This window comes from Cryptomeria japonica, chromosome 11 (assembly GCF_030272615.1).
Source record: "Cryptomeria japonica chromosome 11, Sugi_1.0, whole genome shotgun sequence".
Lineage (NCBI taxonomy): Eukaryota > Viridiplantae > Streptophyta > Pinopsida > Cupressales > Cupressaceae > Cryptomeria > Cryptomeria japonica.
This window is the reverse complement of record NC_081415.1, coordinates 536,683,112-536,696,206: the sequence shown is the minus strand read 5'-3', so window position 1 is coordinate 536,696,206 and position 13,095 is coordinate 536,683,112. Positions and strand designations below refer to the sequence as shown.

Here is a 13,095-nt window from a genome sequence, read left to right as displayed (position 1 = left end):
ACTTGAGCTCTTTTTGTATTGTAATATCAAAAGATGCTTTATGAGACATTGAGATTTTTTGATTAGTGGCAAATGATCTGAGGCTTGTTTTTCTCCCTTGTTTTTATAAAAGGGAATTCAAGATCATTTGTAACGGGTTTTGAAAATAATTTTTTGTAAGCTGGGAAAACAAATTTGGAGTAATAGAGAAAATTTAAAGGGTTTTCTGTGTGGAAATTTATGAGAATCTACTTTGAAGAATTAATGAAAGATTGCATTCTTGATTGTCTCCTATATTGTTTTATTTTTGCCATATGAATTTTTTTGTTCAAAATGGATGAATTTGTCTTGATGATATCTACATTGATGAGTGATATTTTAATAGGTCTATTTGAAGGAAAAAGCTAAATACTGTTAAATATTGCTGTGGTATATAGGAAATTTTAGTGATTTGAAATGATGATTTAGGATGTTATACAACTAAAGGTTTACGTAAGGCATGAACGGTTAAGTCTATGGGTATGATTTTTCATGGTTTTCTTAAACAACTGACTCAACTTATTGACTTTATTGAATCTTGTTTTTTAAAATGGTGGTCTCAATCGAATATTAATGTATAATAAACCAAAATGTGGGCCAATTTCATGTTTTATATACTTTTGTTTGAGAATTGAAATATTGCATAGGTTTACCCACCTAGGTTGACCACTGGCTTGAATTCTTGTTATGAAATATGGTCCAAAATTCAAACAATCAATTGAAAACACCAACAACATGCATGAGGGTAATTCGAATAGCATGTGAGCTATTTAAATAGCAAAAGATCTATCCATGGGAGCAATATGGGATTAAATTCCTATGGATCAACCCCACTACCAATACAACTATGAAACCCTAGTGTTGATCAAATAGAATGTTGATTTGACAAAAATGGGCATATGATAACAATAGATGCTTGATAATGGTTTGGCCTCAAAGAAAACCTTCGCTACCTCCAAACAAGATAAAGAAACACAAACCCAACTAGAAATCGCCCCATAAAAATCCTAGATGTGGCAGGGGGCACAAATATATGGCCGATGTAACAACACGCATATAGATTATTTAGATCATGATGCAACACCAACGTAGAACCACAAAGAATCTCACTTTGAACAATATGTACCATGTGAAATGTAGATAACACTGCAATCAAAAAATTGCTTCAAGCAATAGAAAATTGCAGTCAGACAATATGTGTCATCAATAATGATCCCAAAAATCACATTCTACCATCACACAAGGAAAAAGGTCACCCCATTGATGCTGCATGATCCCCACCAAGCAAGGCAAGAATAAAACATAGGTTCAAAGTAGATCACCATGCAAAAATGGTGGTACCAATGGAGCATAAAGAAACACCAGAAAATAAAAATCCATCAATTACCAAGGAATGTGCTCAAAACTCATCTGAGCACTCAATAATGGGCCCAAATTCTAGTAAAACCTTTACAAGAAGATGCCCAAATTAATATAATATTCTTATGTGTATGCACCTATGTATGTATGTTCATGAACATGTATGTGTAATCATGATTAAGTGTGTGGAATGAATACAAATTACAATGATAATGATGAAAAAATGCATAGACTAATAAATTTTATGTGTATGCACATATAGGTCAACAAATTTTATGTGTATGCACCTACTTATGTATGTTTGTGAATGTCACGTGTATGTGTAATGCTAGTCATGTGTGTGGAATGTATGCAAATTATGACGATTATGATGAAAAGATGCATTAAAAAATTGTGTGTATGCACCTACTTATGTATATTCATGAATGTCACATGTATGTGTAATAACGATTATATGTATAAAATATATGCTCCAGCTAATAGTTTTTATATGCTATTCTATATTTTTGCTTCTTTCTATTGTTTTGTACTATTCTCCACTAATAGTTTTTGCCAGAATGCAATCAATGCTACTATGGTCAAACAATTTTTATTTGACCAAAATTGAGAGAGGTTATTTTGGAGGGATGCAATATCCACTTGTAGGTCCAAATGAAATATTCCTCTGTGCCATGAGATCCAAGAACTACTTTGACATAGATTGATAATTTCTATCTCTTAGGGCTCTTTAGAGACTATGTCCCAGAATAGCGCACTCTAGAAATAATTAGGGTGCTTGGGAAATAAAAATAGGCATTCCATAGAGTTTATCTACCCACATTGGTGTGTTGGTATAGCTCATTTTTCTCTAGGATGCATGACTTCCTTCCATTTTTCCATTGTTTTCCATTGACATTTTTTGCAAAAAAGCATTTGATGTTGGAATGCTCAAATAGTCTTGAGTTGACTAAAATTGAGAGAGATTTGTTTGAATGGATTCTATATCCACTTGTACGTCTAGACAAAATATTCCTACATGCCATGAACTCCTAGAATGACTTTATCATAGTTTGGCAATTTTTTGCTCTTAGGGTTCTTTAGAGACTACTTTGAATTATTACACCCCATAATGATCAATTCCTTGGAAAATAAACAAAGGTCTTCCCTAGAATATACCTTCCTACCTTGACATGTTCATGTTGCCCATTTGTCAAAACCATTACCAATTTTACATTATATTTTTTGCTCTTAGGGATTTTTAGAGACTACTCAGGATTAACTTGCACTTTGTAATGGTCAAGAGACTTGGAAAATTCATTCCCTAGCATTTCCCTACCTACCTTGACATGTCCATGTTGCCCATTTATCAAAACTACTAACAATTTTACAATTTTTATGTTTTGCTCTTAGGCCTCTTTATATACTATTTCCTCTCTAATTTCAACAAATATCTTAAAGTTCTAATTATAATTTAATATCTTTGTTGAATTTAATACCAAGTCATAATTTTAGACTACTCAAACTATCCATTCTTGACTTTATTTCATGCCATCATAATTCTTTGGACTTCTTAGACACTTTAAAACTTTTTCTTTGTGAGTCTCTCTTTGTAGAGGTAACTTCTTATGTTGTTATTGGTACTCTACCACTATCTTGGTCCTTTCATATTTTAGTTGACATTCGATCCATTTTCCACGTTTTCTTCAATATTTGATTGTTTGGGTAACTATTCTTGATTTCCTTAGGTCATTAATCTTTAATTTCTTGAATCATATAGATGTAATCCATTATAAGGACATATTCTAGACTTGTGGGATTGACCCACACATATTTTCCCTCTCGAATGTAAATCAAACTCAACTTTTATGAAACTGTAAATATTATCATTTTCTTAGAATGTAATAAATTGATTCTACTAGATAGCATTCTCACTTTCTTGTTAAATTATGTGCTAGATACATCTTTCTTTCTTACAACTAACACTTATTTCTAAATTATCTAACATCATTAATTTAATCCACATGAGTTATATTGTATACAATTTATTTAATTTACCTAAATTATATCTAATATTATTTTTCAATTTATTTATTTAGCTATGAACTTTAACCGTGTCCAATTTACAATTTGTTTCAAAGGAGCGTGTCTCAAGGGCTCTCAAACTACAACTATCGAGAAAATGGTTGTTATTTTTTTTTTATGTTACCGTTAAAAAAAAAAGCAGATTTCACCGTTGGAAAAAAGCTGAATTCACCTCTTTAAAATGGGCTGATTATTTGAGAAGCAGAGCAGACCCTTTTTTTTTTTTTTTTTTTTATGTTTTTCTGTTTAATTTTCTATGCGTGGTGTGTTTTTAGCGTGGCCATGCCTCTCTTTTGAGTTTTGCTTGTGAGTTCTGGTTTTAAATTCGTTATGTGTTTTTATTTTCCTTTTTCCCTTTGCATTTGTTTACTGTGTTTGAATTCGTCTTCATCTGTTTGTATACTATGTTTTCATTTGATTACCTTGTTTGAATTCTTTTATTTTTTCAGTTTTCTTGGTATTTTGTGTATTTTCTTCCTGTAGGTGGTGATTTTTTAATGGGGCATGGACGCAGGCAACAGCAAGGAGAACTATACATTCGACAGAGTGGTTAATTGGAGATGCGGCCAGAAAATACTCGGTACATTTGATACTCGCCCAATCTATTTGCTCTGTTTCCTTTTTTCGTTTCACATAATTTATGTGTTTTAAGTAATTGATGTACAAAGGAATTTGGTGTATATTGTAATATTGGCGATGATCTGTTTTAAGTTTGATTTTTTGAATTATATGTGGTTAATACTGTAGACAATAATTAGGGTAGTAGATGAAAGAATGGCATGGATATTATCCATTGAAGTTTGAGGTTTTCAGATGCTCATCATGCTCATCCTGTTTCAATTTCACATTAGGGATCAGATGCTCATCCTGTTTCAATTTCAATTTAGGGATCAGATGTTCATCCTGTTTCAATTTCACATTACTTTTCATAGAAAGTTAGATTCTGATGGTGTCTCTACATCTGTTTGTTATCAGGATGATGATGAAAATGGTCTATATTATAGAAATAAAAACTTGATTAATATCAGGATCAGATAATTACATTTTGATTCTAAACTAAACTTGCTATGGTAGGATACTATGGAGGGGCTTCTGCTTATAATTTCCAAGATAGGTTCCTGTTAATTTATTTGCAGTTGTGCTGGAATGAATAAAATCTTGGGTTATAGCACTGAATTTTTTTGTTTGCATATATTGAGAGGACACCAAACATTTGGGGTTGTAAGTAGTGACTAGTGTTTTACAGAACTTAACAATTGGATAGGACCATGATTCTGCTTAATCTAATTTTCATCAATGCTTTAACCTATACAAGTGAGTTTGTGATCTTGAGATTTCTTAATTCTTTATTTATCTTGCTGCCAATTTCTTACCAATAGCATTGTTAAACTGCCTATCACCAAGCTTTACTTGTTTTTCTGATACTCTGGCAGTGAAAGCTTGCTTGGGTAATCGAAGTCAGATTCTGTTTAATTCTTTATTTCTTTAATTGTCATTCTATTTTTGTTTGTGATGTCTCTGTTTTTATTTTTGTGTTGTTCTATTTTTATATGTTTGTTATGTATTTTTTTAATTTTTATTTTCATTCTTGTATTATATTTGTAGAATCTTTTTAAGTTTTTTCGGTATTATGTATTTATCTCTTTTTTTATGGGTGATGATTTTTTAATAGGTATATTTGAATTTGTGTATTAGAATTTAGCATCATTTAGATTGAGTAACGAAATTTCTTTCTACAAGCAGTTTTTAAATGCTTTGATTCATATAGATTTATTTAAGTCAAACTTTTCCATCTTATTTACCTCTTCATTCACTTAATTTAATTTGATTTAAAACATTTTTTTTAAAATAAATTATAAATTATAAATTTATCATTTTCTTTGATCAATTAGATTTTCAATTGTCTGAAAAACCTTATGGGCCATTCTTATAGATACTTAGTACAATCTAAATTGAGCAAATATTAGGACTTCTACAATTGCTGCTATAATTGTTTTATAATATTTCTAGTTCAATTTGATTAATGGATTTTGAATTGTCTGGTCCCCCTTCTACACAACTATTACAGACACTATAAAATTTGATTGAAGTAAATATAAATAAATAAATTGTTTAGTGCAATCTAAACTGGGTAAACATTCAGGAATTCTTTATTTCAATTGATCTTTGCATCTTAATTAAGAAAAACATCCAGACATTACTTTGATAATAAAATTTGACATTATCCTCACCATTAAAGCCAACATTGCTCACCATGTCACATATAGATATTTAAATCTGAATCTCACTTTATACCTGATCAAACAGAACAGATTAGTTATTAAGTCTCCAATCTTATCATTAATAATCCAAACTTGAGACTGTATTTAATTGTAACTCACTCACAATATCACATCTACACTTTCATCAAGTTTGAAAGTCTGTATCATTCTTGAACCCAAAAAGTCCATACAAAACTTGCTTCACTAAATGTTTTAAATATTTCGTTGAAACTTTTGTTCAACTTGTCCCTGTTGGGTTGTAGGTTTAGTGGCACCATTATTGGTATAGGTGATGTCGATCCAGTGAGATGGCCAGCTTCAGCATGGGGGTCCCTTGAGGTGCCATGGATTATGTAACCAGCACAACCTTTGTGTGCTTATGGATTTCCTATTTTGGGATTTGGAATTGTGACTCATGCAATTTTATATTGTATTTAATGTTGTAGTTGTTGCATTCAGGTGCAATGGGATGAAATCTCAATAGTTAGCCGTCCAGAAAGGATCTCACCATGGGAAATTGAGCCATTTGTGGCTCTAGTTTCATTGAATCCTTTGCCTGCAGTGCAGAGCAAGCGACCTAGAGCGAATACACTTCCAGTGTCTCCAGATTTTTCAATTCTGGGTAGAAGTTTCAATCGATGTATCAGAATAACATATAAATATAAAGTTGGAGATCTCCAATAGCAATTTCTAAGTATCGTAATTTGCCACAATATGTGCTTTTGCAGGTTCAAGTCAGGCCTCTAGTGATTCTATGCAGGTTCCTACTTTTACTAGGGTCTTGCAAGGTCAAGAGGCAAGGACCTTGGGATCTGGTGACAATGATGCAGAAAACACCCACAGTTCAATGATGTGGAGATCCAAATTGGAAGACCAACAGACGATCTAGCAGTAAGAAGGGTGGGATCTGAATCTTGGTTGCACTTGCTGAAGAACCTATTGCACTTTGCTGATGGCTTTTCTGGTCTTCAGGGTACAGGTGAGGTATTAGAGTAATGGGATTTTTTTCTACAATATTTTTTTAAATTCTTTAATTCATGTAAATTTGTTTAAGTCAAATTTTTGAAGATAATCCATCATATTTACCTCTTCATTCATTTAATTAAATTTGATTTAAAATATTTTTTTAAAAATAGATTATAAATTATGAATTTATCATTTTCTTTGTTCAGTTGATTTTTCCTTCTGCATCATTCTTTTAGATACTTAATACAATCTAGGTTTGGGTAAAAAATAGGGCTTTTACAATTGTTGTCTTAATTTTTTTATAATACTTCTAATTCATTTTGATCAATCTAATTTTCAATTGTCTGATCCACCTTCTACCCACTATAACAGACACCATAAAATTTGATAGAAATAAATAAAAATAAATAAATACTTAGTACAATCTAGGCTGGGTAATAATGAGACTTAATTTTGACATTATCTTTGACATTTTCCATACTTTCCTAATTCCTAAATTATTTCATCTACAATTTGAATTTAAATTTTCTCAACATTTTATTTATTTAATTAAATCTTAAAAATTAACCTAATTCTTTTACCCATGAATTTGTATGATCCACAAAGGTCAACATTTCTCATCATGTTCTGAATCTCACTTTAAAAAGTCTTAACAGAGCAGATAAGTTAAGTCACTATTACATCTACAGTTTCATAAAGTTTGAGAGTCTGTATCAGTCTTCAACCCAAAAGTCCATATGAAACATGCTTCACCAAATGTTTTTATTCTTTTGAGCAACTCTATTGTTGATTTTGGATTTCAAACCTCTGGTAGCTTTCTTCTACTTAGTTTTCCATATCTACATGGATTGCATAATTCAGATCCACAGTTTGACTGAGGTTTGATTGAGTATAAGTTTGTAGGTGTCCTAAACCATAGAAGTTATTCCAAACTCCTAATAAGCCTCGAGTAAGTGTAGAATGTAGTTATGATCTCACAGCTAAGAAGTCTAATCCACTTAATGATGAGCTGAAGTCCAGTTATTTAATTAAAGTTTATGGTCAGTCATTTATGAACTGTTTGTTGGACAGTATATTTGTCTGTATTGTTAATTTGGGCAGCATTGGTATGGTTTGTTTATATGTTTATTGTTGGTCTGCAATATGTATTTTGGAGGTCTTTGTATTCTGTAATCCTTAATACAGTTAAGAAGTTTATGATTTTCAAGGAAAATTACATAAATTGAGGCTAGTCTTCACAAGTTACATCTTTCGACAAAGGCTATCAATCCCCTTGCCATGCCACTAACACTGAACACTAAGTCTGCAGAGTAATTCCTAGAGTCCAGAGTAAGGATCTCAATTGTTATTGTGGTCTTAAGTTTACAGTTGCACTCAATTTTCATCCCCAGTTTTTGCCTTGCTTTCCTTTTTCTAGTTCAAATTCTGTTTTGGGTTGTTCCTGGAAAATATTTTTCAATTATGTTTTCAAATACTTCATTGTTCACCATTTCCATGGCTTCCCCATTCCTTTAGACAAGAATTGTAAATGTGTTCGGCTTTGTATATTAACAGCTGACACATAGAAGTGTTATTTTAGAGTTCCATTTGTTGATTAAATATATCTTAAATTTTTTTATTAAATAGATTTATAATCTGATTATTTAAAGGTTTTAGTGCATCTAAAAGATTCTGCAACATTGAGTAAATATTCATATATTTCCATTAAAATTATTTATTGAATTTTTTTATGTTAGTTTTATTTTAATAATAGTATATTTAATTGTTGTATATTCTATTGATAGAGAAATTAATATAAATTTAAACCATGTTTGATGTTGAGTGTTTGACATGATGGTTCAGAAATGTTTGAAATCTTGTAATTGACTATAATGTAATATTTGATATCTAAAACTGGAGCAAATGTTGCTTAATCAATTGTTGAAATGGGCCTTCTTCAAAATGTAATCTATAAATTGAAATGTTTGAAATCAATCGATGAAATGTTTAAAATCTTGTAATGGACTGTAATGTAATATTTGATATCTAAAACTGGAGAAAATGTTGTTTAATCAATTGTTGAAATGGGTCTTCCGTCTTCTTCAAAATGTAATTTGTAAATTGAAATGTTTGAAATCAATTGTTGAAATGTTTGAAATCTTGTAATGAACTGTAATGTAATATTTGATATCTAAAACTGGAGAAAATGTTCCTTTTAAATCAATTGTTGAAATGGGTCAACTTCAAAATGTAATTTGTAAATTGATATGTAAACAGATTTAGGTATTGTTTAATACAAAAAAAATTATTTGAAAGGGGTTGAATTGGCCCCTTCCCAAGTCTGGAGGAATGGTCATTGACCATGGACATTTTTTGGTGTAATTATTTAAGCATTGCAATATCCTTTAATTATAATGTAATCTAGTAACATCATAGTAATTATTGTTTTGTTATTAGCAATGTTGTATTATTAGCAGATTTTAATTTAAACATGTTTATTTATTGTGTTTTATTTTGGGAGCCCGTTTATTGTTTGTGTGAAGTGTGCGTATGCACATTAATTCACTTACTGATTATTGTAGTGTGAGTTTGAATTTTGGCATTGACTTACATTTGATCCATTTTGAAATTTACTTTACATGTTTAAACTTTGACACTTTATTAATTCACTTTGGTTGCATTTATTGTTTATATGAAGTTTGTTTTTGAGCTTTGGCATACATTAATTTTTTGTTTGAAGTGATTTTTAAACTTGTTTGTTTATTGTGTTTCAACATCCACTAGTTGTGAAATGTGTGTTTGGAACATTGATTTACTTTATTCTTTATTGAAGCATGGGTTTGAATTTTGGTAGACTTATATTTGATCCATTTTGACATTAACTTTGCATGTTTAGATTTTGCCTCTTTAGCAGTCAATGTGTTTGCATTTATTGTCTATATGAATTGTGTGTTTGAGCTTTGGCATACATTAATTGTGAGCTTGAACTGACTTTCTAACTTGTTTGTTTAGTGTGTTTTGGCATCCGCTTTGACATTTACTTTGTATGTTTGAATGTTAACACTTTGGCATACACTTTGTTTGCAATTATTATTTATATTATGTTGGTGTTTGAGCTTTAGCATAAATTAAATTAATTGTTTGTTTGAAGTGATTTTCAAACTTGTTTATTTTACTTTAACATCCACTAATTGTTTGTTGGAAGTGTGTTTGAATAGGCATTTACTTTCTATGCATTTGCTAATTAAACTTTGGCATTCTTTATTGTATTTTTTAATTTTGTGTATGCATTTGCTAATTAAACGTTGGCATTCAACTTGTGTACATATTTTGGCATTCTTTATTGTATTTTTTAATTTTGTGTGAAGTGTGTAAGTGAATATGACATCTCCTTCTTGTTTGAGTGAATTGTGACATCTCCTTCTATTATGTGTGTGTGTGTGTGTGTGTGTGTGTGTGTGTGAGAGAGAGAGAGAGAGAGACCCGTCTATTATGTGTGTGTGTGTGTGTGTGTGTGTGTGTGTGTGAGAGAGAGAGAGAGAGAGAGAGAGAGAGAGAGAGGTTTTGAACCATTTTACTTTTCACTTATATTTGATTCTCTTATTGTTTGTTAGTTTGTATGGGTGAGGGCGGATGAGAGTGAATTGTGACATCCCCTTCTATTGTGTGTGTGTGTGTGTGTGTGGAGAGAGAGAGAGAGAGAGAGAGAGAGAGAGAGAGAGAGAGAGAGAGAGAGAGAGAGAGAGAGAGAGAGAGAGAGAGAGAGAATTGGAACTATTCTACCATTCACTTATATTTTATTCTTTTGTGTGTGTGTGTGTGTGTGTGTGTGTGTGTGTGTGTGTGAGAGAGAGAGAGAGAGAGAGAGAGAGAGAGAGAGAGAGGTTTTGAACCATTTTACCTTTCACTTATATTTGATTCTCTTATTGTTTGTTAGTTTGTATGGGTGAGGGCGGATGTGTTTGAACTTTCATTGTCACTTCAAAGAGTGTTCTAACTTTTGATACTTTATGTCAATGCACTTACACAAACTGCATGTTTGAACTTTGGTGTGTGCTTTTGTTGTGTTTGCATCATGTGTGGTTAAGCTAATTTATGTGAAGATTGTTTTAACATTTTCTTTGTGTGGGATGTGTGAAATGAACAAACTTTGTGTGAAATGCGTTTTAAGTTTGACAACCACTTTGTTATATTTGTATTTTGGCATGTGTGTGTATGTTTGAACTTCCACTTCCACTTTGTATGAAGAGTGCACTAATTATGACATTCACTTATCCTATATGTTTGAACTTCCCCTTCCACTTCCACTAATTATTGACATTCATTTCTGCTATATGCTTAAACTTTAGTGCGAAGTGTGTATGAACTTTGGCTTCACATTTTGTATGTTTGTACTTTGACATGTTTGAACTTAAGTGTTTAGTTTGTTTGTGAATCTTAACTTTTTATGAAACATTTCTAAATTGGGCATCACTTTTGTGTGTTTGTACTTTGGTATGTTTGAACTTTAGAATTTACTTTGTACATGTGCAAATTTGTGTTTGTTATGTATTTTAACTTTGATAATTATTTTGTAATGTTTGTGCTTTTGCATGTGTGTGCATGTTTGAACTTTCACATTCACTTTGTTTGAAGAATGTACTAACTTTGACAAACACTTGTGTTGTTGTTTGAGCTTTCTTGTGAAGTGTGTTTAAACTTTGGGATTCATGTACATGTTTTGTATTTAAATCGTGTGTTTGAAATATTTTATGTTTAAATTTGGTATGTCAAACTTGTGTTTACTTTGTTTGTGGTTGAAGTAACTTTTTATGAAACAATTTTAATTTGGGCACACATTCACATTCACTTTGTTTGAAGAGTGTACTAACTGTGACAATCACTTATGTTGTATGTTTGAGCTTTCTTGTGAAGTTTGTTTAAACTTTGGATTTCATGTATGTGTTTTGTATTAGTGTGTGTTTGAAATATTTTTTGTGAAATATGTTTAAATTTGGTATGTCGAACTTGTGTTTATTTGTGGTTGAAGTAACTTTTTATGAAACAATTTTAATTTGGGTGCACACTCACTTTTGTGTGTTTGTTTGTACTTTAATATGTTTTATTTAACTTTATGTGTGTTTGGACTTTAGCATTAACTTTGCAGTGTGTGTTTGAACAAACTATGTGTGAAGTGAACAAACATTGTGAGAAATATGTTTTAACTTTAGTATGTTGTGTTTGCATGTTTAAACTTTTACATTCACTTTGTGTCAAGAGTGTACTAACTTTGACAATCAATTATGTTGTATATTTGAACTTTAGTATGAATTGCATTTGAACTATGGGATTCACTTTGTGTGTGTCTTGCACTATGACATGTATAAAGTTAATAATTACAAAAATAGACCCCCCATGGTCTATAACGTTGAGGTGGGGGCCTATAGACATGCAATAAAGGCCTTAGGACTTGATTTCAAGCAAATTTGTGTTTATTTTGTGTGTAGTTAAAGACGTGTTCATTTTTTGTTTGTGTGAGATGTGTTGTAACTTTAAAATTCATTTTATATGAATCATATTTGTATGTTTGAAAGTTAATTTTTACATTTACTCTATGTGTGTTTGAACTTCGACATTCACTTTATGTGGTGTATGTTTGAACCATCAATGCCATTCAATTTGTGTGATGTATGCTTTAAATTTTTCATGTTTGAGCAAACTCCATGTGTCAAGGGTGTCTTTTTGTGTGTTTGAAAGTTAATTTTGACAATCACTTTGTGTTGTGTGTGTTTAAACTAATTTTGGGATTCACTTTGTGTGGTTTGTCTTTGAACTAACTTTGATGTTACTTTTTTTCTACCACATTGTGTGGAGAGTATGAAAGAACTTCGTGTGGAATGTGTAACAAATGAACTTCAATGATCACTTTGTGTGGATAAATGAATAAGTGAATGTGTGTAATTGAATTTAGTATGTTTGCATGATAGTGTGTGTTTGAACTTCGACATTCACTTGTTGTGGTGTGCGTTTGAACTAAATTTTGACATTCACTTTGGGTTGTATGTATGATTTTACTTTTTCATGTTTGATTAGACTCCATGTGTAGTATATTTGCACTCTAGCACATGTTATAATTTTGGCATTCACTTATTGTGTGATGTTTGAACTAGTGTTCATTTTTAAAGTTAACTTTATATGGTGTGTGTGTTAGACTCCATGTGTAGTATATTTGCACTTTAGTACATTTTATAACTTTGGCATTCACTTATTGTGTGCATTTATATTTTGGCATGTTTGAACTAGTGTTCATTTTTTAAGTTAACTTTATATGGTGTGTGTGTGTATGTGTCTGTGTGTGTGTTGGTAATTCACTTTGTGAAATGATTATACAACACCCAAGATGCATGTATCCATGAATGATGCTCATCATCATCATTTCCATCATAATTGTGGTTTGTGTTAATTTATTGTT

The 13,095-nt window shown here is 31.1% G+C and overlaps 1 protein-coding gene across 1 annotated transcript; it reads left to right on the top strand.

Annotated features, from left to right (window-relative positions):
- Positions 1-3,503: 3,503 nt before the first annotated feature.
- Positions 3,504-8,868, top strand: LOC131066480 (auxin response factor 2B-like). The gene is made up of 4 exons (XM_058001253.2): positions 3,504-3,538; positions 3,953-4,018; positions 6,159-6,321; positions 6,428-8,868. The coding sequence occupies exons 1-4, from the start codon at positions 3,536-3,538 to the stop codon at positions 6,586-6,588; spliced, it is 393 nt and encodes a 130-aa protein (XP_057857236.1). The 5' UTR covers positions 3,504-3,535; the 3' UTR covers positions 6,589-8,868.
- The last annotated feature ends 4,227 nt before the right edge of the window (positions 8,869-13,095 follow it).